The 26,737-nt window shown below is 39.2% G+C and overlaps 1 protein-coding gene across 2 annotated transcripts in view; it reads left to right on the top strand.

The window, feature by feature from the left end:
* Nucleotides 1-2,889: 2,889 nt before the first annotated feature.
* Nucleotides 2,890-26,737, top strand: part of olfm3a (olfactomedin 3a) — a 46,898-nt gene continuing 23,050 nt past the window's right edge. The window contains exon 1 of one of the 2 annotated variants that reach the window (XM_061964789.1): nucleotides 2,890-3,067. In XM_061964789.1, coding sequence (XP_061820773.1) covers nucleotides 3,023-3,067 — 45 coding nt within the window. In that variant the 5' untranslated portion in view covers nucleotides 2,890-3,022. Of the gene's footprint in view, nucleotides 3,068-9,263; nucleotides 9,390-26,737 lie in introns of those variants that run through there. The other variant, XM_061964788.1, reaches the window with a different exon arrangement.

The following is a 26,737-nucleotide window of genomic DNA, read 5'->3' as shown; positions in this document are numbered from 1 at the left end:
GGATAGGTTCCCCGAGTGGGACAAGCGGTAGAAAATGGATGGCTGGCTATAAGTATGTATAGAATAGACATAGCTATATATACAGTATGTATAAATATATAAACATACTGTCACGGTCTGTTACACGAGCCTCATTTTGCATTTGTTAGCGTTTCCTCTGTGTTCAATGCGTTAGTTCCTGTCCCGCGCTCTTATTTTGTAGTTTTCACTTCCTGCTTTCTCGTCTCCTCCCTGTTTCCTGTTTGCCGTCAAGACCGTTTAAGTTGTGCCGATGCTTTCTCTCTCAGTCGGGACATTGATTGTTTACGGACAGACATCTATCCGCTGTGAAATACTTTTTGTAAGTTTTTGCTGTCGTCCAGCATTCTGTTTGTGTTGCGTATGCGTTGGTGCCTTTCCTATCGTCTTTTTGTTGATTTGAGCCTACGTTAAACACCTTTTTACCTGCACGTTGTCGCCTCCACTTTCTACATCTTGGGAACATGGCAATTACGCTCATACCTCACATATACAGTAGATATATGTAGACGTAGAAATATATATACAGTACATACATTTGTAGATAGTTTAGACAGTCTGCTTTTTGTTGCAGTGCCTGATGTTCGGGCTACAGGGGGCGGAGCCACATTCGCGCCCACCTGATACCCATATCCTCCTAACTACTGTTGCGTCGAACCAATTCTTCCTCCCAGGGAATCTAAGTTACTGGTCAATCTCAAGTTTTGTCGATGACATATATGCTGAGTAAGAAGGACCATCAAGACAGAATTGGAATATTTTCAAGTTTTGCTAAAGCTTTAGGAGATCAGTTCAACCAATATATTCATATCGGCTACTCTAATTGATCTGACATTCAAACGGAAAAGCCAACTCCTTTGCACACAAAGAAAACCCCCATCTGTCCCCCTCGCAACACTGATATGGAAAGAGTGGGTGTTGTATTTCACAATCCAAGGGTGAAGACACTAACCAGGTATCTGAAATGTCTTAAGAAACTGGTAGAATATACAAAGGAAAAGTACTAGATACTCTAAACATGGCTATGTAAAAAGAAAGAACTCTTAAACATATATGTATCCTCCACACTACCTCAGCTCTCCAGTCAGTAGATTCCTGATGCTTCACCCTTCTAGTCGCGTTCATCTCCTCTGCTCTGGCTCCACTCACGCTCCTCGTTCCTGTGGCTCTGCCCCCCGGCCCTGCCATGTAGTGTTTCGCTTGTTCCTCTCCACACCTTTTTGTGTGCTCCCTGGGTGGTTTTTCCACACCACTTTTATAAGTGCGCTTTTAAAAAAAACTTTTTTCTTACTTCTTCTTTGCCTCGGGGTCACCTTTTTATTTGAATGAATAAAAAAGTATGCAAATGCATCACCATTTGACACTCTGAATTGTGTCTTATTTTTTGGCATCTAATAATAAGTTTTGGTGTTTTTTTTATTACTGCAATGTCCATTTGTCATGAAAAAATATGCAATCGCCATTGCTATTCAGGGTTTTTTTTAATGCCAAACACAAAAAGGTATGATAACCACCACTACGGCAAATAAACTGCATTTCTTAGTATCTAGTGAGGTTCAAGAAGTGTAGACTCCCAGTCTGTGGAATGCTCTCCCTGACCACCTGAGGGCACCACAGACTGTGGATGCTTTTAAAAAACACTTAAAAAACCTTCTTTTTTTAAAAAAAAAAAAAAGCCTTTTTATAGATATATGCATACTAGTTCTAGCTATTAGGCTGTTCTAGTTTTTATATTTATTTATTTATTTATTATCTTTGTATTATTTTTTTATTTTTTTCAATACATTGTAGCACTTTGAGGTTGTTTGCTCAATGTAAAGGGCTTTCTACAAATAAAATCTATTATTATTAGACGGAACCAGACATTAACCAGATATTAAGAAGTAGATAAATAAGAGTCGATATGTCCAACTCATTTTAGCTCACCTGAGGGCAAAAAGGATTCAAATTAGTGCTTTGTTGACATTATTGACTTTGTTTTAATCAAACAATTGTCCATCCATCCATCCATTTTCTACCGCTTATTCCCTTTTTGGGGTCGCGGGGGGCGCTGGAGCCTATCTCAGCTACAATCAGGCGGAAGGCGGGGTACACCCTGGACAAGTCGCCACCTCATCGCAGGGCCAACACAGATAGACAGACAACATTCACACTCACATCCACACACTAGGGCCAATTTAGTGTTGCCAATCAACCTATCCCCAGGTGCATGTCTTTGGAGGGAACCCACGCAGTCACGGGGAGAACATGCAAACTCCACACAGAAAGATCCCGAGCCCGGGATTGAACCCAAGACTACTCAGGACCTTCATATTGTGAGGCAGATGCACTAACCCCTCTGCCACCGTGAAGCCCTCAAACAATTGTATGTAATAAAATATAACAATTAAGGAAGTCATTCAAATAATATGTTGATATCGTTTAACTGTATAATAAATACATAAACATGTACGGTTGATACATGTGGATCGGTATCAGTGTTGGCATCGGCCAATCTCGCTCATGGAGCCCCCTGGAATAAACGTATTTCCCCCTCAAATCAAAATGTTTGAAGAATAGAAAGTCATATTTTAATGTACCCACAAAATGTGTTTATGACAAGTTTACAAAATGATCGTAGAAAACCGTGGAAAACGTGACATGAATATCATCTTCCTTCTTTTCTGTCAGAGGCTCCGCGAGTACGCGCGCACACACACGCGTGCGCGCGCACAAACCCCGCCCCTCGGCGCACCAGTGTCGACCAATAAAAAAAAACAGACTAAAAAGTAGTCAGAAACGAACATCCAATCATATTTAAAGACGTCATGAATATTGGTGGGATACGTTCGGGGGATAGCCAATCACAGCGTACGATGTGACAGAGGGCGGGAAGTAGCGACGAAGGAGGACCAATCAGAGGCGTTTGAAGTTGAGTGTCTCGCCGGCATCGTCAGGACTCGCAGGTGTGGATTTTAACGCGTGTCGTGTTGAAGATGTAAATATTGTATTTTTACACGACGTGATGTGGGACGTGGGACGAGCCATTGAGCGTGAAATCGACACAACTGTAAGTATATATATAGTAAGTGTGTGTTTGCTGCCAGTTGCTGTTTAAACGGCGATGAAAACTAAAATGGCGGCTGTAAGTTTTTTTTTTTTTTTTTTTTTTTTTTTTTTTTTAAATCGAACAACAAACATACGTTTATAATTCACACAAAAGTCAAAGCACTTTCAACAACAAGGAAAGAAAACAAAAGCAAATACAAATAGAGTAATAATTAAAAAAAAATATGAAAATAAAAATATGGCGGCTGTAAGTTTTTTTTATTATTTTTTTTATTGAACAACAATCATACATTTATAATTCACACAACAGTCAAGGCACTTTCAACAACAAGGAAAGAAAACAAAAGCAAATACAGAGAGTAATAATAAAAAAAAGACTGGTTGTCCCGGGAGATTTTCGGGAGAGGCACTGAAATTCGGGAGTCTCCCGGAAAATTCGGGAGGGTTGGCAAGTATGCAGAGGACACAAAGACATAAATATAATAAAGTCAAGAGTGTAGGTAGTGTTGTTAAGTCTAAATCAGTGGAGAATAGACACACTTTGAGGCTTGATGCAGCTGACCTGATGATAAACTACTTTGTTTTTGTATTATTCATGAGACTACTACACTTTTTTAGTAGAGTACCGGTTCCAAAATGTATTTCAATACGTTTTTAAATAAAGGGGACCACAAAAAATGGCATTATTGGCTTTATTTTAACAAAAAAATCTTAGGGTACATTAAACATGAATTACCATGAATTGATTAACGTGGACCCCGACTTAAACAAGTTGAAAAACTTATTTGGGTGTTACCATTTAGTGGTCAATTGTACGGAATATGTACTGTACTGTGCAATCTACTACTGAAAGTCTCAATCAATCAATCAAACATATGTTTATTATTGTAATTTTTGTCCTTAAATAAACTTGTCTTTTAGTAGTAAGTAAACAAACAAAGTCTCCTAATTAGTCTGCTGACGTATGCAGTAACATATTGTGTCATTTATACACCTATTATTTTGTACACATTATGAGGGATAAGCTGTAAAAATGAATTATTAATCTACTTCTTAATTTACTGTTAATATCTGCTTATTTTCTGTTTTAACATGTTCTATCTACACTTCTGTTAAAATGTAATAATCACTTATTCTTCTCTTCTTTGATACTTTACATTAGTTTTGGATGATACCACACATTTCGGTATCGATCCGATACCAAGTAGTTACAGGATCATACATTGGTCATATTCAAAGTCCTCATGTGTCCAGGGACATATATCCTAAGTTTATAAACATCATATAAATTTTGTGATGATAAAAAAATATCGATGTAATCATAGTAGTAACGACTAGATACGTTCCTGTACTTGGTATCATTACAGTGGATGTCAGGTGCAGATCCACCCATGGCGTTTGTTTACATTACAATATTTACAAATATTGGTAAGAATAATTATTACATTTCATTATTTCTGTCAATGAAAATTTACGTCAGCCTTCGACACAGTCATTTTGATAGTAGGCTAATATAGCTAATATAGACACTTACTTCATGCGTTGCCTTCATTATAACACTTATATAAGACTTTTAAATTCATTTTGATAGTCGGCTAATATAGACACTTACATCATGTGTTGCCTTCATTATAACACTTATATAAGACTTAAAGTCATTTTGATAGTAGGCTAATATAGTTAATATAGACACTTACATCATGTGTTGTCTTCATTATAACACATATGTAAGGCTTTTAAAGTCATTTTGATAGTAGGCTAATATAGACACTTACTTCACGTGTTGCCTTCATTATAACACTTATATAAGACTTTAAATTCATTTTGATAGTAGGCTAATATAGACACTTACATCATGTGTTGCCTTCATTATAACACTTATATAAGACTTTTTTAAAGTAATTTTGATAGTAGGCTAATATAGCTAAAATAGACACATCATGTGTTGTCTTCATTATAACACTTATGTAAGACTTTTAAAGTAATTTTGATAGTAGGCTAATATAGACACTTACTTCACGTGTTGCCTTCATTATAACACTTATATAAGACTTTAAATTCATTTTGATAGTAGGCTAAAATAGACACTTACTTCACATGTTGCCTTCATTATAACACTTATGTAAGACTTTAAATTCATTTTGATAGTAGGCTAATATAGACACTTACATCATGTGTTGCCTTCATTATAACACTTATATAAGACTTTTTTAAAGTCATTTTGGTAGTAGGCTAATATAGTTAATATAGGCACTTACATCATGTGTTGCCTTCATTATAACACTTATATAAGACTTTTAAAGTCATTTTAATAGTAGGATTATATAGCTAATATAGACACTTCCGTCATGTGTTGCCTTCATTATAACACTTATACAAGTAAGACTTTTAAAGTCATTTTGATAGTAGGCTAATATAGTTAATACAGACACTTACATCATGTGTTGTCTTCATTACAGCACTTATATAAGACTTTTAAAGTCATTTTGATAGTAGGATTATATAGCTAATATAGACACTTCCGTCATGTGTTGCCTACTTTATAACACTTACCGTATTTTCCGCACTATAAGGCGCACCTAAAAACCACAAATTTTCTCAAAAGCTAACAGTGCGCCTTATAACCCGGTGCGCTTTATTACGATTCATTTTCATAAAGTTTCGATCTCGCAACTTCGGTAAACAGCCGCCATCTTTTTTCCCGGTAGAACAGGAAGCGCTTCTTCTTCTACGCAAGCAACCGCCAAGGTAAGCACCCGCCCCCATAGAACAGGAAGCGCTTCTTCTTCTACTGTAAGCTACCGCCCGCCCCCGGAAGAAGAAGAAAAAACGCGCGGATATCACCGTACGTTTCATTTCCTGTTTACATCTGTAAAGACCACAAAATGGCTCCTACTAAGCGAAAAGGATCCGGTTCATAAAAAGACGCAATCTCTCCATCCGCACACGGATTACTACCGTATTTCACAGCAACTGATATTCCTGTGAACCGCACTGTGGAACGGGAGCACGTACGGTGAATATTCGCACCACAGGGAATGAGAAGTCATCCTTCACTGTGGTTCTAGCTTGCCATGCTAACTTCCACCCATGGTGATATTCAAAAGGAAGACCTTGCCAAAAGAGACCTTTCCAGCCGGCGTCATCATAAAAGCTAACTCGAAGGGATGGATGGATGAAGAAAAGATGAGCGAGTGGTTAAGGGAAGTTTACGCGAAGAGGCCGGGTGGCTTTTTTCACACAGCTCCGAAGGCGAACACACCTTCACTAAGACGGGCAGACAGCGCCGGACGACATACGCCAACATTTGCCAGTGGATCGTAAATGCCTGGGCAGATATTTCGGTCACAACTGTGGTCCGAGCTTTCCGGAAGGCAGGATTCACAGAACAACAGCGACACTGAATCCGATGACTTCAACGAGACGGAGCCGGCCATTTTTGGATCCCACGCTTGCGCAACTTTTCAATTCGGACACCGAAGACGAAGAATTCGAAGGATTTACGAATGAAGAATAACTTCAGAAGGTGAGCGCTATGTTTATTTTGTGTGTTGTGACATTAACGTTCGAGCAACATTATGTTGCTATTTATTGCTCTACACCATTTTGAATTTTACTATGTTTGTGATTGCACATTTGCGTACATTTTGGGACAGAGTTGTTAGAACGCTGGTTTTCAATATATTATTAAAGTTTGACTGAACTATCTGACTGTTTTTTTGACATTCCCTTTAGCGCAGCGTAGGCGCGGCTTATAATCCGGGGCGGCTTATTGGTGGACAAAGTTATGAAATATGTAATTCATTGAAGGTGCGGCTAATAATCCGGTGCGCCTTATAGTGCGGAAAATACGGTATATAAGACTTTTAAAGTCATTTTGATAGTAGGCTAATATAGACACTTATGTCATGTGTTGCCTTCATTATAACACTTATATAAGACTTTTAAAGTCATTTTAATAGTAGGATTATATAGCTAATATAGACACTTCCGTCATGTGTTGCCTTCATTATAACACTTATACAAGTAAGACTTTTAAAGTCATTTTGATAGTAGGCTAATATAACTAATATGGACACTTACATCATGTGTTGCCTTCATTATAACACGTATATAAGCCTTTTAAAGTCATTTTGATAGTAGGCTATTATAGCTAATATAGACACTTACATCATGTGTTGTCTTCATTATAACACTTACAAAAGACTTTTAAAGTAATTTTGATTGTAGGCTAATATAGACACTTACATCATGTGTTGCCTTCAATATAACACTTAGATAAAACTTTTAAAGTCATTTTGATAGTAGGCTAATGTAGCTAATACAGACACTTACATCATGTGTTGCCTTCATTATAACACTTATGTAAGACTTGTATATATTTTGTTGTTGTTATTTTTCGTCCAGTTTGGCTCTTTCAACATTTTGGGTTGCCGACCCCTGACCTAGGCAGAAAAAAAATCTATTTGTGATCTAAAACCAAGTCAGCATGAGAAAGCTAGCATGATAAGCTACGTGAAAGAAAAAAGTAAGCATTTTTTTAATGTGGGAATATTCAAAGCGACATGCAGTACTTTACTATACCTGTTCTTGTGCAGGTTGTGATGGCCTCCAAACAGCGTGCAAGATGAACTCGCATCACAACAGACATTATAATGGCTTTTTTTTTGGGGGGGGGGAGCATTTTGGTCCAGGGACAAAGCGCGAAGATTGTTGTCATTTACGATCTGATAAAGTTAATAAGAACACAATCTTAACAGCAGACTGTCTCGGTAGATAAGAAACGGAACAGTCTGCTAAATATTGATAAGAAAGTCACACATCCTGGCTCGTAATGAACACGGCCCCTTTGTAACTGTTGAGAGTGTCTCCAACACAGCACATGTCCACTCGCACGTGAGGTGAATAATGCATGTTTTCCCACCATAATGACCAACATTGAAATACAGTAGCGTAGTAGGCCTAAGTGTTCAAGTGATTCCCCCAGAATATTTGTGTCGGGACAGGCGGACGGACGTGGAAGGGGCTGGGTGGGTGTAAGGAACGCCAGCATCACGTCTCCAATAGACTACAGACTGTGGTGAAGTGGGCCGGCTTCGTCGCGTGAAGAAGCCTGCAATGTGCTCTGAATACGCACTGCTGATTGGCTGTTACCGCTAACCAATCAGATGGTTGTGTGGGTGGGACAATGCTGAGACGTACTGACAGAGGCAGAGGCAATACGAAGCGTAGCAGCTTGTTAAGACTTTAGCACCAAATGATAATATAAATACATTTAATAAAGTCAATATTATTATAATAATTACTATTATTATTAAGGAGTGCTTATTGGACTCTGTTGCGCTGATATGCCCGAAGAAGAAGGGCGCATTTGAGAACGTGTCACTCTCCCGACGCACCGTAACGAGGCGGGTTGAGACCATCGCTGGAAACTTGGAGCTTCAGCTGAAGAACAGCTGTTTTTCACTGGCTTTGGATGAGAGCTGCGATGTACGTAACACCGCCCAGCTGCTCATCTTCTTACGTGGGATAACTGCAGAATTTCAAATCACAGAGGAGCTGGCAGCCATGCAGTCAATTAAAGAGACAACCACAGGTAATGACTTGTTCGCGTGTTTGGAAATGTTAGGACTGAAATGGGACAAGCTGGCAGGTGTGACAACAGATGGTTGTCCAAATCTGACGGGGGAAAATGTTGGACTTTTAAAGAGGATGCAGGATAAAGTGACAGAAATTGACATTTTTGCATTGTATTATACATCAGGAAGTGTTGTGTAAGATAGTGTTAAAAATAAAACCATCAAAAGCAATCTGCTTTTGTATAAAGTTAAGTTAGGTTAAATTAAATTATTATTATTATTATTTATCTTGCGGTATGTCAAAAATAATTTGAGCAAAATTTAATTGAAATATTGTCGGTGTGGCCGTCCAGCAGTGCCCCAAGACCCCATAGAGGAGCCTCCACTGCCGGATGCACTTTAACGCCATGCCCTGCCTCTAGGTGGAGCCCTCGCACCACCGTTTGAGAATGGCTGCATTAGGTTAATAATGAGAATAATTAAGTAGTATTGATGCTCCCTCCCCAATGCCCGCCAATCGTCACAGTCCTCTCTCACTCTCCCTCGCCCCGCTCGCTCTCCCTGGCGACCGAGCAGATGTGGGCGTGACGCCGCGCTCTCTCCCCGCCGTTTAAACTGTCCGCTCCGCTGCCAGGTTGTACACGTCGGGAGAAAAGTGGCACGCGGCCAGTCAGCATGCGGCTCCTGTTGAGCGTCCTGCGCGCCTTCCTGTGCCTCACCATCTTTGGACTGTGCCCGTCTGTGGTGAGTTTTTTTTATTGCACACGTTTCCTTCCTCGCTCTCGCTGCGTGTCGCTGCCTCGCTGTCAAACACCTCCTGAGAAGTGTCCTCTGCAGTGGACATTTGTTTTCAGCCTATTAAAAAAAATGTTTTGAGGAGGGCATAATGATGTGCAAAAGGCAAATGTCCACTGTAGTAGACGCTGAGATGGCAACGTTTTGTTTAAATAGCTCAGAATAACCTCCGGTGAAACAGCGTCCTCTGCAGTGGACATTTCAAAACAAAACACAAAAGTCCACTGCAAAGGACGTTGGTTCTCAGGTGGCAAAATATTGACATGTTTGCATCCTTTGCAGTGGATGTTTGTTTTTAGCCTATTTCGAAAAAAAAAAATGTTTTGAGGGGGAGCAGAGGGATCATTAATGATATGCAAAAGACAAATGTCCACTGCAGTGGACGCTAAGATAGCAATCTTTAGCTTAATGCTGCTGCTTTGTCGGCATCTTGTCGACAGCACGAGTGATTCAGGTCTATGACCAATTATGCTTTTGAATGAAGCCAAAAACAGCATTTACTTATATGACCCAATGCAAACAACCTTCCCAAGTCATTGTGCAACTAAAAGAAAATGTAACCAATACAAAATGTGGACAGACATGGTCACACGTAAGACAATATAACACAATTTGTGGATATTATGAAAAGTGTCCATGCAGCATAAAAAAAATTGCACCCATTTAAATGCATGATGGGGAAAATGCAAAATAGTGTGTGTGTGTGTGTGCGTGTGCGTGTGCGTGTGCGTGTGCGTGTGCGTGTGCGTGTGCGTGTGCGTGTGTGTGTATGTGTATGTATGTATGTATGCATGTATATATGTATATATACATACATACATACATTCATGTGTATGTATATATACATACATATACATATATACACACATATATATATATATATATATATATGTGTATATATGTATTCGTATGTGTGTATATATATATGAGTGTATTTGTATATATATGTGTGTGTGTGTATATATATATATATATATATATATATATATATATATACGTATATATACACATATATATACATATATATGTGCGTGTGTATATATATATATATATCCCGGGAAGAGCTGGACAAAGTGGCTGGGGATAGGGAAGTCTGGGCTTCCGTACTTAGGCTGCTGCCCCCGCGACCCAACCTCGGATGAGCGGAAGAGGATGGATGGATGGATGAATGGATGGATGGATGGATGTACATATGTGTATGTATATATACTCTACTATCCAAAGCGAAAGCCATTTATCAACAACACCCAGAAACGCTGCCGGCTTCGTTGGGCCCGAGCTCATCTAAGATGGACTGATACAAAGTGGAAAAGTGTTCTGTGGTCTGACGAGTCTACATTTCAAATTGTTTTTTGGAAACTGTGGACGTCGTGTCCTCCGGAACAAAGAGGAAAAGAACCATCCGGATTGTTATAGGCACAGAGTGTAAAAGGCAGCATGTGTGATGGTATGGGGGTGTATTAGTGCCCAACACATGGGTAGCTTACACATCTGTGAAGGCGCCATTAATGCTGAAAGGTACATACAGGTTTTGGAGCAACATATGTTGCCATCCAAGCAACGTTACCATGGACGCCCCTGCTTATTTCAGCAAGACAATGCCAAGCCACGTGTTACATCAACGTGGCTTCATAGTAAAAGAGTGCGGGTACTAGACTGGCCTAACTGTAGTCCAGACCTGTCTCCCATTGAAAATGTGTGGCGCACTATGAAGCCTAAAATAGCACAACGGAGACCCCCGGACTGTTGAACAACTTAAGCTGTACATCAAGCAAGAATGGGAAAGAATTCCACCTGAGAAGCTTAAAAAATGTGTCTCCTCAGTTCCCAAACGTTTATTGGGTGTTGTTAAAAGGAAAGGCCATGTAACACAGTGGTAAACATGCCCCTGTGACAACCTGTTGTGTCATTAAATTCTAAGTTAATGATTATTGGAAGTTTCTCAGTGTGAACATGAAATATCTTGTCTTTGCAGTCTATTCAATTGAATATAAGTTGAGAAGGATTTGCAAATCATTGTATTCTCTTTTTATTTAACATTTACACAACGTGAAAATTTCCCTGGTTTTGGGTTTTGTACTTCTGCCATTCGTCTAACCCGAGTGTCGCATGAAGCCTTCCAAAAAGTGGAGTGATTGTGGCTGTTGGCAAACCTCCAAAGGTCTGGTCTAATGAAGACAGACATGCATGTGGTGGCGGGCGTTCATGGCTCGCCGGAGGAAAGAGCGAAAAGACGAAGAGTTTTGAGAAACCACACGATGGGTTTTAGCCCAATCAATATTCACTAATTGCTGGCGCCAAGAGAGTAGAAGGTTTTGCTCCGTGGTTTGAAGATCATTTGAAAACCTTTTGATGGACTTAGGCAAGCGAGTATCAGGCTGTCACTCACAGGCTGGCAGACCTTGTTCCCACCTCTATTAAACGAAGCAATTTAGCCGCCTCCTTTGCTTCTAATGTGTAAATGAAAGTGTTAACCTCAACCACCTATTTTGCTTGGTACATTTAGAGTGAAGGAGCTCTATCAGTGGAATATTTGCACAGTTCAGTTTACCGTCTGCTCCGTGTCGGCCTGGTAATTACACCGACTGCTAATGCACATCATGATCGGAATGAAGAGTGGAATTTGTGTTGGCTGTGATTACCCGTTAGGCAGGCGCACCTGGAGGAGACATCGATTGGGGGATGAAGAAGCAGTCGGGCTGCGGAATGTAATGGAAGAGCTGTCATTTGGAGTTTCCTATCCTCAGGAGAAAGTGAAGAATAACTGTTTGTGCTTGATCTCAATATAAGGCTTGAAGTAAAACAATATATATATGTATATATATATATATATATATATATATATATATATTTTATTTTTTTGTTTTTTGTTTTTGTTTTTGTTATAGTTTTGGTTATATTTAAAATGGAATTGATTTTTTAGTTGTGTTGTAAGCACAAAGCCAAACAAAATCCAATTGTTCTTAAAATTGTACACACTTTAGACCAGGGGTCGGCAACCCAAAACGTTGAAAGAGCCACATTGGACCAAAAATACCAAAAAACAAATCTGTCTGGAGCCACAAACAATGAATAAGCCGTACATAAGTGTGATAATGAAGGCAACACATGACGTAAGTGTCTATATTAGCTATAATAGCCTACTATCAAAATTACTTTAAAAGTCTTATGTAAGCGTCATATTGAAGGCAACACATTATGTAAGTGTCTATATTAGCCTACTATCAAAATGACTTTAAAAGTCTTATATAAGTGTTATAATGAAGGCAACACATTATGTAAGTGTCTATATTAGCTATATTAGCCTACTATCAAAATGACTTTAAAAGTCTTATATAAGTATTATAATGAAGGCAACACATGATGTAAGTGTCTATATTAGCTATAATAGCCTACTATCAAAATGACTTTAAAAGTCTTATATACGTGTTATAATGAAGGCAACACATTATGCAAGTGTCTACATTAGCCTACTATCAAAATGACTTTAAAAGTCTTATATAAGTGTTATAATGAAGGCAACACATGATGTAAGTGTCTATTAGCTATAATAGCCTACTATCAAAATGACTTTAAAAGTCTTATATAAGTGTTATAATGAAGGCAACACGTGATGTAAGTGTCTATATGAGCTATAGTAGCCTACTATCAAATTACTTTAAAAGTCTTATATAAGTGTTATAATGAAGGCAACACATGACGTAAGTGTCTATATTAGCTATATTAGCCTACTATCAAAATGACTTTAAAAGTCTTATATAGGTGTTATAATGAAGGCAACACATGACGTAAGTGTCTATATGAGCTATAGTAGCCTACTATCAAAATGATTTTAAAAGTCTTATATAAGTGTTATAATGAAGGCAACACATGAAACAAGTGTCTATATTAGCTATATTAGCCTACTATCAAAATGACTTTAAAAGTCTTATATAAGTGTTATAATGAAGGCAACACATCATGTAAGTGTCTATATTAGTTATATTAGCCTACTATCAAAATGACTATGTGTCGCAGGCTGAAGCAAATCTTCGTTGACAAAAATGTTTAAATGTAATATTTATTCTACACTTGTGTACAACATTGGAAAACATTATCGGAGGGTGAGATAACTCCTGGAAATGACTGGCTTTTAATGGCCAAAGGTATAGATGGGTGTGTCCAAGTTAAAGGAAATGGCAGGCTGTCTTCTTCTAATGGATTTATTACAATCTTTGGCAAGCTAGGTTTGCTGTGGTCTGGAACAACATGGCACACAAACAACTATCAGAAATGCAGCCAATGTTACATACAGATAATGTGTCATGAGACATGCAAATATCAATTATATACAAAGAGGATAAAAGTAAAGGATATTAAATGAGCTCAAATATAGCTACAAATGAGGCATAATGATGCAATATGTACACACAGCTAGCCTAAATAGCATGTTAGCATCAATTAGCTTGCAGTCATGTCAATATGCCTGATTAGCACTCCAACAAGTCAATAACATCAACAAAGCTCAACTTTGTGCATTCACGCACAGTACAAAACGTTTGGTGGACAAAATGAGACAAAGGAGTGGAAGATTTTACATGTAAACAAACTGTTGCCTCACAGTCCACACAACGGTGAGTTCAAGAACCGCCAAAATTAGTAGGACAAAACAATGTTTACCAAAAATAGTGTCATCAGTGAAGCGTACAAACAAACACATTAAACAGTGGGAGTTCTAACAATTGTTTGTCCTCAAACAAAAAACATACTAAAACAAAACAATTATTCTCCCCCCCATCTTTTTCCATTTTCAATCCTTTCTTAAAATTGCCCCAGGGAGCCTCTAAAGAGCTGTCCCCCCGCTTTATACCAAACCAAACTCATGTTAATAGTCAACGTGTGAGGATATCTCGTCATGAGATGTTCCACTAAAAATCCCTTCCTTTTAAAGAGGCTGTTGGCAACATTTACAGGGATGCCTAGAGCAGTGTTTTTCAACCTTTTTTCAGCCGAGGCACATTTTGTGCTTTGAAAAAATCCTGAGGCACACCACCAGCAGAAATCATTAAAAAAATGAAACTCCGTAGCCGATATTGTCAGTAAAAAGTCGTTGTCGCAATTGTTGGATATGACTTTAAAGCATAACCAAGCATGCATCACTATAGCTCTTGTCTCAAAGTAGGTGTACTGTCACCACCTGTCACATCACGCCCTGACTTATTTGGACTTTTTGCTGTTTTCCTGTGTGTAGTGTTTTAATTTTTGTCTTGCTCTCCTATTTTGGTGGCTTTTCCTGTTTTGTTGGTATTTTCAGTTGCAGTTTCATGTCTTCTTTTGAGCGATATTCCCCGCTTCTACTTTGTTTTAGCAATCAAGAATATTTCAGTTGTTGCTGTCCTTCTTTGCGGGGACATTGTTGATTGTCATGTCATGTCATGCATGTTGATTGTCATGTCATGTTTGGATGTACTTTGTGGACGCCGTCTTTGCTCCACAGTAAGTCTTTGCTGTCGTCCAGGATTCTGTTTTTGTTTTCTTTATAGACAGTTCAGTTTTCGTTTTGTTCTGCATAGCCTTCCCTAAGCTTCAATGCCTTTTCTTAGGGGCACTCACCTTTTGTTTATTTTTGGTTTAGGAATTAGACACCTTTTTACCTGCACACTGCCTCCCGCTGTTGCCTGCATATTGAGATCACGACAAACATCTACAAAGCAATTAGCTACCTGCTGCACCCTACTGATATGGAAGAGTATTACACGGTTACTCTGCCGAGCTCTAGACAGCACCGACACTCAACAACAACACATCATTTGCAGATTATAATTACTGGTTTGCAAAACATATTTTTAACCCAATTAGGTGAAACTACATAATCTCCCACGGCACACCAGACTGTATCTCACGGCACACTAGTTGAAAAACACCTGCCTAGAGGGCGTTTCAAGCGTCATATCCCGTCCTCTTACAGCTTCTAGCACGTAATGACGTCACCACGTACGTCACACACACGCACGTGCATTAGCTCTGGGTCTTGTTAGCGTTTGCTATCGTTGAATGTAAATTCTGTCCAAACAAAAACAACATGACTGCAAATTGTTTGTCTCCTCTCTTGGACTGAGTTTGTACGGCAATCACTTTTTTTTGAGGCCAGCAAAATTTTTACTGTTAAACCGCTACTACCGACGGCACAAGTTTAATCAGCAACCCAGGCCAGGGTGTTTTCAAATTACATTTTAATACCCAGGTGGCTGATTGTCACCATCTTGTGGACAATGTGAGAAACTCAATCAGTGACCGTGGCGCATACCTAGACTTAGACAAATGTTATTGATCCACAAGGGAAATTGTCCCACTGTCAGGTTCAAACACTGATGACATCTATTAAACAGACAAGAAGCAAGGAATCATGCAGAGACAGAGTTCAATTTAGCGCAATGAGGGGAGACGTTTTGGGCTGCACTCTAGTTACAGAAACAACCTACGCTCTAAAGTGCTCCTCTATTTATTTGGAAGGTCCCCGGTTTCATCACTGAGGCCGCCTCTAAAAGGAGTGGCCACACATTTCATGCAAAGCAGCTTCCAGTACGCACAATACGTGACGGAATGTGCTGGGGGCCTTGTGATTGCCTCGTCTCTGCTTCGTCTGCGTGCTGTCGTCTTATCTTCGTTGAGGTCCTTGGAGTCCTTGGCTGTTAGTGGGCTAAGACAAACAAAATATCTGCGGCAAGGCAACCCCTCATATGCCGTAGCTCAGTGGTCCCCAACCTTTTTGTAACTGCGGACCGGTCAACGCTTGAAAAATTGTCCCACGGACCAAGGGGGCAATTTTTTATTTTTTATTTATTTTATTTTTTTCATAAAAAAATACAATCATGTGTGCTTACGGACTATCCCTTGCAGACTGTATTGAGATATATATTGATATATAATGTAAGAACCACAATATTAATAACAGAAAGAAGCAAACCTTTTGTGTGAATGAGTGTAAATGGGGGAGGGAGGTTTTTTGGGTTGATGCACTAATTGTAAGTGTATCTTGTGTTTTTTATGTTGAATTAATAATTTGTGGCCCGGTACCGGTGGTTGGGGACCACTGTCGTAGCTGATGATAAGTTTTGTCCTTGCACAGATAGAAAAGTACAACTTGAGCACAATAGCTAATAACAATAGCAACGGCCTTTAAGCATAAGAGTTGTGTGATAATTTACACACAATTATTCTAACACCCACACAGTAGCTCAGTTTCAAAGGACGTCTTGACACTGTAAGCACAGTAGGGCTGGGCGATATATCGATATGCTCGATATATCGTGGGTTTGTCTCTGTGCGATATAGAAAATGACGTTCTCACGCAGTTGCTTTTAGCTGCAGGCATTACATGACAGGCTCTCTTCGCTCTTTCCTGTGTCTCCCTCTCACAGACAGCAAGCGCACCTTCTTACACACATCACATACTGTCACGACATACGTCACATACGTATACGCCCACTCCCAGCAGAGACGTAGCAGCATGGCTAATGTTAGCTGTGATGCTAGCGCAGCCGTGCGACTGGTAATACGAATAAAGGAAGAATTAATTAATTCCCCCCAAAAACAGCAGGGGGTCCATCGTCTGGCGGTGGTTTGGCTTCAAGTGGGAATATGTCGAACAGACAACCGTAATTTGTCAAGTGTGGAGCAAAAGCGTTGCTACAAAAAGTAGCATTACTGCTAATATGTAGCATCATTTGAAAAGTCACCCGCTAGAGAATGAAGAGGGCTTACTCCGCATGTCAACATCTCCATTCGGTGCCACACTCCCACACCATCAAAATGCTGAGGCAAACATTTCCAGATCAACACCGTATGAAAAAAATAGTGATTTTTTTCAGTTGTGATTTCCCTCTCTGCATGAAAATTTAAAAGTAGCATATAATAATGCAGTATGAAGAACAATGTTTTAATGTAGACACATAGAATCATCATATTGTGTTTTTTTGTTTGTTTTTGTTATTATTGGATGTAATTGTTGGTTTATATGATATTATTTAGTAAGACTATGTATTATGTTGAAGGAGGCAGGAAAATATAAGATTTTTCTTCATCCGGCTCCTTCTCAGGCATTGGTGTGTAAATGTAAAATTGAATAATTGTGGTATAATTGTCTATCGATCAAAGATGCACATCAATGAAGGAGATACATAAAAATGAAATGAAATGAAAACTAATATAGACACTTATCATGTGTTGTCTTTATTATAACCAGTGTTGGGACTAACGCGTTACAAAGTAAGTAACGCCGTTAGTTTCGGCGGTAACTAGTAATCTAACGCGTTATTTTTTATTTTAAGTAACTCAGTTACCGTTACTACATGATGCGTTACTGCGTTATTTTACGTTACTTTTTATGTAGTATAAAGTGTGTTTTATCGGAGCGCTGCTCTGTCATCGTTCTGATTCTTCTTGTGTCAAGCCGGAGAAGAGAGAGAGACATGCGCTCTGTGTGGGTGTGTGTGCGTGTGAGTGTGGAGAGGGGGGGGGGGGGTGTCTGATCATGGCGGAGCCAGAAGTCGAGTTTGCTAACATGGAGATATTTTCACTACTTTTCTTTTGTCGAGCACAAAGAAAAGAACATTTTAGTTAAATGTAAATTGTGCTTTGGATCAAAGATGCCATCTACTGCCCAAAACAGCAATTCAAATCTGCTGAAACAAGCTACATAAGCAACATGCTTCGACGAAGCTAGTAAAGAGAGACAGAGACTCCAATGACACTTTACCTCCACCACCACTTAAGGATTAACTCTGCCTCTGCTCATTCACCGCTGAAGGTACACACACTCTGTCAATCAATGTTCCCTCTAATTGTTCATGTGTGTGAGCAAACGCAAAAAGTCCCTGAGCATTGAGTGGAGTCCATGTGAGCAACTTTAGACGTGCACACTGTGGCTACACCAGCAGCACACCTGTCCCAAACCTGACTAAATAACAAGTTCAATCTCCATCCATCCATCCATTTCCTACCGCTTGTCCCTTTCGGGGTCGCTGGAGCCTATCTCAGCTGCATTCGGGCGGAAGGCAGGGTACACCCTGGACAAGTCCCCACCTCATCACAGGGCCAACACAGATAGACAGACAACATTCTCTTATTATTATAATCAAATAACAGCAGTCATTTCCATTTCTAATATAAGTGTTTAGGCCCACTTACAATGACAATAACAACAAATATTGTTTTTCATGAACTGTGTACTTGTATTGTTTGTCTGGGTGGAGGTCCTGCTTTGGAAATAATTGGTACCCCTTTCAGACATTGCATTTAGTTCCCTGTTTGTAAAAAATATATTTTTATTAGTATGTATTTAATATACTAACAGCATTTAATGATTAATATTTATAAATTAAGATTCCTAATAAATGACACTAGAATAAGTACACATTTGATTGGTAAATCATAGTGTAACGACCTGGAATTACACTTTATGTGTGGTGTTGGAGTTGTTCGACTTTTTGTGTGGCTGTAAACGCATCACTGGCTCAGTGCCATATGTGCAAGTGTTGGCGCACGTGAGAAAGAGCGAGCGGCAGCTGTTGATAAAACAAAGTTACTTTTGGTCTGGTTTGTACTGCAGAAAATGACCACTTTTGCTAGATATCATTTTTTTACTAATGTTTTGGTGATGTGTTTATGGCCGACAATAAAGAGTTTTGCTCAGTAAAGTGATGGATGGAATTCATGTCCTCAAAGCGTCTCGACAGACGTTACAATATTTGAACAATGATGACGAAAACGGTTTTCTCTGTCGTGTCCGTGTCGTGTCGAAAATTGTTATGCGCTTATTTTTTTATTTGATTTTGTGCATGGCATAGATTTGCCGTGCGCAGAGGACGCTTGAGCAGTGCACAATTGCACAGGCGCGCTCCTGAGAGGGAACGTTGCTGTCAATTCTCTTATATACTCTTTCATTCTAGACTTCTAGAGTGTTTGATTATCACATCACTCTAAATGTATAGACTATAAAGTTCACAAACATAAAGAGGGATGCTAGTGGGCCAGGCCTTATCTCTAAACTAAAACTGGGGAAATGTGGAGAGTCTTCTGGGCTTCAGACATGATTTTGTATCAGAATTACTTGAGGAAGAAAATGCCTGGTTAGGCTTTGTGTATGTAGTGTGTGCCTTTCTTGGTTTACATCTATGCTGTTATTATGCTGTTTGTTACTTATGTACGTTATGTTGCAGCTATTTAAAATAGTTTTGTCAATTTGTTCTGGCCAGAAACAAATTGGTCTTTGTAACATATCTTTGTCTTTGTGTGTTGTATGTCGACCACATTGCTTAGCAGAGTTGAGTGATGCAAATGTATGTCAAGTTGATCAACAGATTGTATTATTCTCCAGTGCAATAACAGTACTGAAATGAAGGCTAAAAGGGCATTAATGGGAGCTTTAAAAAAAAAAAAAAAGACAAAAAGAAGTAACTAAATAGTTACTTTTCACAGTAACGCATTACTTTTTGGTGTAAGTAACTGAGTTAGTAACTGAGTTACTTTTGAAATGAAGTAACTAGTAACTGTAACTAGTTACTGCTTTTCAGTAACCAACCCAACACTGATTATAACCCATGAGAATTTTAAAGTCATTTTAATAGTAAGCTAATAGACACTTACATCATGCGTCGCCTTCATTATAACACTTATATAAGACTGTTAAAGTCATTTTGATAGTAGGCTAATATAGACACTTACATTATGTGTTGCCTTCATTATAACACTTATATAAGACTTTTAAAGTAATTTTGATAGTAGGCTAATATAACTAATATGGACACTTACATCATGTGTTGCCTTCATTATAACACGTATATAAGCCTTTTAAAGTCATTTTGATAGTAGGCTAATATAGCTAATATATACACTTACATCATGTGTTGCCTTCATTATAACACTTATATAAGACTGTTAAAGTCATTTTGATAGTAGGCTAATATAGACACTTACATCATGTGTTGCCTTCATTATAACACTTATATAAGACTGTTAAAGTCATTTTGATAGTAGGCTAATATAGACACTTACATCATGTGTTGCCTTCATTATAACACTTATATAAGACTTTTAAAGTCATTTTGATAGTAGGCTAATATAGCTAATATAGACACTTACATCATGTGTTGCCTTCATTATAACACTTATATAAGACTTTTAAAGTCATTTTGATAGTAGGCTAATATAGCTAATATAGACAAGTCATGTGTTGCCGTCATTATAACACTTACTGTATATAAGACTTTTAAAGTCATTTTGATAGTAGGCTAATATAGACACTTACATCATGTGTTGCCTTCATTATAACACTTACATAAGACTTTGAAAGTCATTTTGATAGTAGGCTAATATAGGTAAAATATACACTTACATCATGTGTTGCCTTCATTATAACACTTACATAAGACTTTTAAAGTCATTTTGATAGTAGGCTAATACGGACACTTACATCATGAGTTGCCTTCATTATAACACTTATATAAGACTTAAAGTCATTTTGATAGTAGGCTATTATAGCTAATATAGACACTTACATCATGTGTTGCCTTCATTATAACACTTACAGTATATAAGACTTAGATTTTTTGCTGCTCCAGACAGATTTTCTTTTTTTTTTTTTTTTTTTCGATCCAGTATGGCTCTTTCAACATGTTGGGTTTCAGACCACTGCTCCAAAGTATCTGTTTCACAAAACTTCCATCCCCTGAAACTTTTGCACATCTCCTGAGACTTGCGATGACTCAGCATTCAACATTTATTTTTTTTATATCTAACTCTAATTTTTAACCGTTGAAAATGTAGTTAAAATATGCTTTTGTGTCAGTAAAAAAGTGGCGTTTTATGACGGTGATTACTGACACTTAATGACTGAATGAAGTGCTATTCTACATTTTACAACTCCTGTAAAAAAAAAAATGAAGTAGATCTCCTGATACTCCTCGACTGCAGAGTCTTCTGAGACTTGTTGCCATGGAGACTTGTAAAGACAATGGAGGGTCGTACAAAAGCATGAGACAAAAAGTGTGATAAAGGACAAGTTGATGGCTCCATTGGTCACATGTTCAACGCAACACTGCAGCTCCTTGGCTGGGAGACGCTGGAGGGAGTTTTGCGTCCTGTCAGCACTTTGTGGCGTGGTCCTTTAGTGCGGCGTGTTGACTGCGAGCAAACAAAGACACGACCACCTTGGAGCCTGACTCCTTTTTGCACTGTTCAACATGCAGAGGCAGAAGAACACCTGCAGGAAGGCAAGGCCTGCAGCAGAAAAGAACTAACGAGCCGACCTAGAAAAGAATGTTTCCATATTCATCTGTTGAATGGGAAATGTGTTTTTTTATATACCCAATTTAAAAATCAGCTGCCATCGTTTGTGTTCCGAAGTCCAGTCCATAGTGGATCTAACATAATAGTGTGAGAGTCCAGTCCATAGTGGATCTAACATAATAGTGTGAGAGTCCAGTCCATAGTGGATCTAACATAATAGTGTGAGAGTCCAGTCCATAGTGGATCTAACATAATAGTGTGAGAGTCCAGTCCATAGTGGATCTAACATAACAGTGAGAGTCCAGTCCATAGTGGATCTAACATAACAGTGAGAGTCCAGTCCATAGTGGATCTAACATAATAGTGAGAGTCCAGTCCATAGTGGATCTAACATAATAGTAAGAGTCCAGTCCATAGTGGATCCAACATAATAGTGAGAGTCCAGTCCATAGTGGATCTAACATAATAGTGAGAGTCCAGTCCATAGTGGATCTAACATATTAGTGAGAGTCCAGTCCATAGTGGATCTAACATAATAGTGTGAGAGTCCAGTCCATAGTGGATCTAACATAATAGTGTGAGAGTCCGGTCCATAGTGGCTCTAACATAATAGTGAGAGTCCAGTCCATAGTGGATCTAACATAATAGTGTGAGAGTCCAGTCCATAGTGGATCTAACATAATAGTGAGAGTCTAGTCCATAGTGGATCTAACATAATAGTGAGAGTCCAGTCCATAGTGGATCTAACATAATAGTGAGAGTCCAGTCCATAGTGGATATAACATAATAGTGAGAGGCCAGTCCATAGTGGATCTAACATAATAGTGAGAGTCCAGTCCATAGTGGATCCAACATAATAGTGAGAGTCCAGTCCATAGTGGATCTAACATAATAGTGAGAGTCCAGTCCATAGTGGATCAAACATATTAGTGAGAGTCCAGTCCATAGTGGATCTAACATAATAGTGAGAGTCCAGTCCATAGTGGATCTAACATAATAGTGTGAGAGTCCAGTCCATAGTGGATCTAACATAATAGTGAGAGTCCAGTCCATAGTGTATCTAACATAATAGTGAGAGTCAAGTCCATAGTGGATCTAACATAATAGTGAGAGTCCAGTCCATAGTGGATCTAACATAATAGTGTGAGAGTCCAGTCCATAGTGGATCTAACATAATAGTGTGAGAGTCCAGTCCATAGTGGATCTAACATAACAGTGAGAGTCCAGTCCATAGTGGATCTAACATAACAGTGAGAGTCCAGTCCATAGTGGATCTAACATAATAGTGAGAGTCCAGTCCATAGTGGATCTAACATAATAGTAAGAGTCCAGTCCATAGTGGATCCAACATAATAGTGAGAGTCCAGTCCATAGTGGATCCAACATAATAGTGAGAGTCCAGTCCATAGTGGATCTAACATAATAGTGAGAGTCCAGTCCATAGTGGATCTAACATAATAGTGAGAGTCCAGTCCATAGTGGATCTAACATAATAGTGAGAGTCCAGTCCATAGTGGATCTAACATAATAGTGTGAGAGTCCAGTCCATAGTGGATCTAACATAACAGTGAGAGTCCAGTCCATAGTGGATCTAACATAACAGTGAGAGTCCAGTCCATAGTGGATCTAACATAACAGTGAGAGTCCAGTCCATAGTGGATCTAACATAATAGTAAGAGTCCAGTCCATAGTGGATCCAACATAATAGTGAGAGTCCAGTCCATAGTGGATCTAACATAATAGTGAGAGTCCAGTCCATAGTGGATCTAATATAATACTGTGAGAGTCCAGTCCATAGTGGATCTAACATAAAAGTAAGAGTCCAGTCCATAGTGGATCTAACATAATAGTGAGAGTCCAGTCCATAGTGGATCTAACATAATAGTGAGAGTCCAGTCCATAGTGGATCTAACATAATAGTGAGAGTCCAGTCCATAGTGGCTCTAACATAATAGTGAGAGTCCAGTCCATAGTGGATCCAACATAATAGTGAGAGTCCAGTCCATAGTGGATCTAACATAATAGTGAGAGTCCAGTCCATAGTGGATCTAACATAATAGTGTGAGAGTCCAGTCCATAGTGGATCTAATATAATACTGTGAGAGTCCAGTCCATAGTGGATCTAACATAAAAGTGAGAGTCCAGGGTCCCAACTCTGGACAGCCAGCGCTTCATCCATGACCTGTGCCCCAAGTCTGGGTATTTGTCTGAAGGTTAAGTCGTGTGCAGAAAGCGCCGTCCAAAGACGGAAGATTGGTGAAAACCAAACATAAACGTCTGAGCTCTGGAGTGTATTTCTGCCATGATGCTGTTTGTCTCTCATCACCACTGGACTGGATTAGGAGGCAAATCTGGCATTCATGTGCAGTACTTGCTGTGTTTAGGGATGATCCCTGTCACCTTTCAACCGGTACTTGGTAATCAATATCTGTCTTCTTGTCCGTCTACTGATAACTGATACCTTGTTTTCGTACAATTACAACTAGAGATGTCTGATCATGGCTATTTTGCCGATATCTGATATTCCGATATTGTCTATCTCTTAATAACCGATTCCGATATCAACCGATTCCGATATATACAGTCGTGGAATGAACACATTAATATGCCTAATTTTGTTGTGATGCCCTGCTGGATGCATTAAACAATGTAACAAGGTTTTCCAAAATAAATCAACTCAAGTTATAGAAAAAAATGCCAACATGGCACTGCCATATTTATTATTGAAGTCACAAAGTGCATTATTTTTTTTAACATGCCTCAAAACAGCAGCTTGGAATTTGGGACATGGTGTATATTGTAGTGTCCCGGAAGAGTTAGTGCTGCAAGGGGTTCTGGGTATTTGTTCTGTTGTGTTTATGTTGTGTTACGGTGCGGATGTTCTCCCGAAATGTGTTTGTCATTCTTGTTTGGTGTGGGTTCACAGTGTGGCGCATATTTGTAACAGTGTTAAAGTTATTTATACGGCCACCCTCAGTGTGACCTGTATTGCTGTTGACCAAGTATGCTTTGCATTCACTTGTGTGTGTGAAAAGCCGTAGATATTATGTGACTGGGCCGGCACGCAAAGGCAGTGCCTTTAAGGTTTATTGGCGCTCTGTACTTCTCCCTACGTCCGTGTACACAGCGGTGTTTTAAAAAGTCATAAAAGTAACTTTTTGAAACCGATACCAATAATTTCCGATATTACATATTAAAGCATTTATCGGCCGATAATATTGGCATTCCGATATTATCGGACATCCCTATACTCTCTATATCGCGGGTTTGTCTCTGTGCGATATAGAAAATGACTGTATGGTGATATTGGAGTATACGTCCTCAGGCAGTTGCTTTTAGCTGCAGGCATTACACCCTTCTTACATACATCACACGTGCAACGTCACACACTCTCGCGGAGCAGAGAGGTAGCGGCATGGGTACCGTTAGCTGTGGTGCTAGCGGTAATACGAGAGAGAGAAAGATGCGAATCTGGTAACAAATGAAGGAAGAAGAATTAATTCCCAAGAAAAACAGCAGAGGGTCTATGTTCTGGCGGTGGTTTGGCTTCAAGCGGGAAGATGTTGAACAGACAAGCGTTATATGTCAAGTATGCGGCAAAAGCTTTGCTACAAAAAGTAGCATTACTGCTATTTAGTAGCATCATTTGATAAGTCACCCGCTAGAGAATGAAGAGTGCTTGCTGATGTCAACATTTCCGTTCGGTGCTTTTTGACGATGTTTAATTAATGTTGGGTTCCGACGTTGATTTGACGATTGAAATTTGGTCATTTCTCAACCAATATTCTACAACACAAACACAACGTTGAAACAACATGCTTTTTGACAACGTTTATTCAATGTCAGGTTGTGATGTTGATTTGACTTTGTAAACTTGGTCATTTCCCAACCAACAACATGGATCCAACGTTGGACATCAGCGTACAAATACAACTATTCTGCAACACTGTTTCAAAGTCAGTTTCAAAGGACATGTACGTACAAACCCCGTTTCCATATGAGTTGGGAAATTGTGTTAGATGTAAATATAAACGGAATACAATGATTTGCAAATCCTTTTCAACCCATATTCAATTGAATGCACTACAAAGACAACATATTTGATGTTCAAACTCATAAACTTTATTTTTTATTTGCAAATAATAATTAACTTAAAATTTCATGGCTGCAACACGTGCCAAAGTAGTTAGGAAAGGGCATGTTCACCACTGTGTTACATAGCCTTTCCTTTTAACAACACTCAGTAAATGTTTGGGAACTGAAGAGACACATTTTTTGAGCTTCTCGGGTGGAATTCTTTCCCATTCTTGCTTGATGTACAGCTTAAGTTGTTCAACAGTCCGGGGGTCTCCTTTGTGGTATTTTAGGCTTCATAATGCGCCACACATTTTCAATGGGAGACAGGTCTGAACTACAGGCAGGCCAGTCTAGTACCCGCACTCTTTTACTATGAAGCCACGTTGATGTAACACGTGGCTTGGCATTGTTTTGCTGAAATAAGCAGGGGCGTCCATGGGAACGTTGCTTTGATGGCAACATATGTTGCTCCAAAACTTGTATGTACCTTTCAGCATCAATGGCGCCTTCACAGATGTGTAAGTTACCCATGTCTTGGGCACTAATACACCCCCATACCATCACACATGCTGGCTTTTCAACTTTGCGCCTATAGCAATCCGGATGGTTCTTTTCCTCTTTGGTCCGGAGGACACAACGTCCACAGTTTCCAAAAACAATTTGAAATGTGGACTCGTCAGACCACAGAACACTTTTCTACTTTGTATCAGTCCATCTTAGATGAGCTCAGGCCCAGCGAAGCTGACGGCGTTTCTGGGTGTTGTTGATAAACGGTTTTTGCCTTGCATAGGAGAGTTTTAACTTGCACTTACAGATGTAGCGACCAACTGTAGTTACTGACAGTGGGTTTCTGAAGTGTTCCTGAGCCCATGTGGTGATATCCTTTACACACTAATGTCGCTTGTTGATGCAGTACAGCATGAAGGATCGAAGGTCACGAGCTTAGCTGCTTA

The sequence above is a fragment of the Nerophis lumbriciformis genome, linkage group LG07 (assembly GCF_033978685.3).
Source record: "Nerophis lumbriciformis linkage group LG07, RoL_Nlum_v2.1, whole genome shotgun sequence".
Lineage (NCBI taxonomy): Eukaryota > Metazoa > Chordata > Actinopteri > Syngnathiformes > Syngnathidae > Nerophis > Nerophis lumbriciformis.
This window is presented reverse-complemented; position numbering and strand designations above follow the sequence as displayed.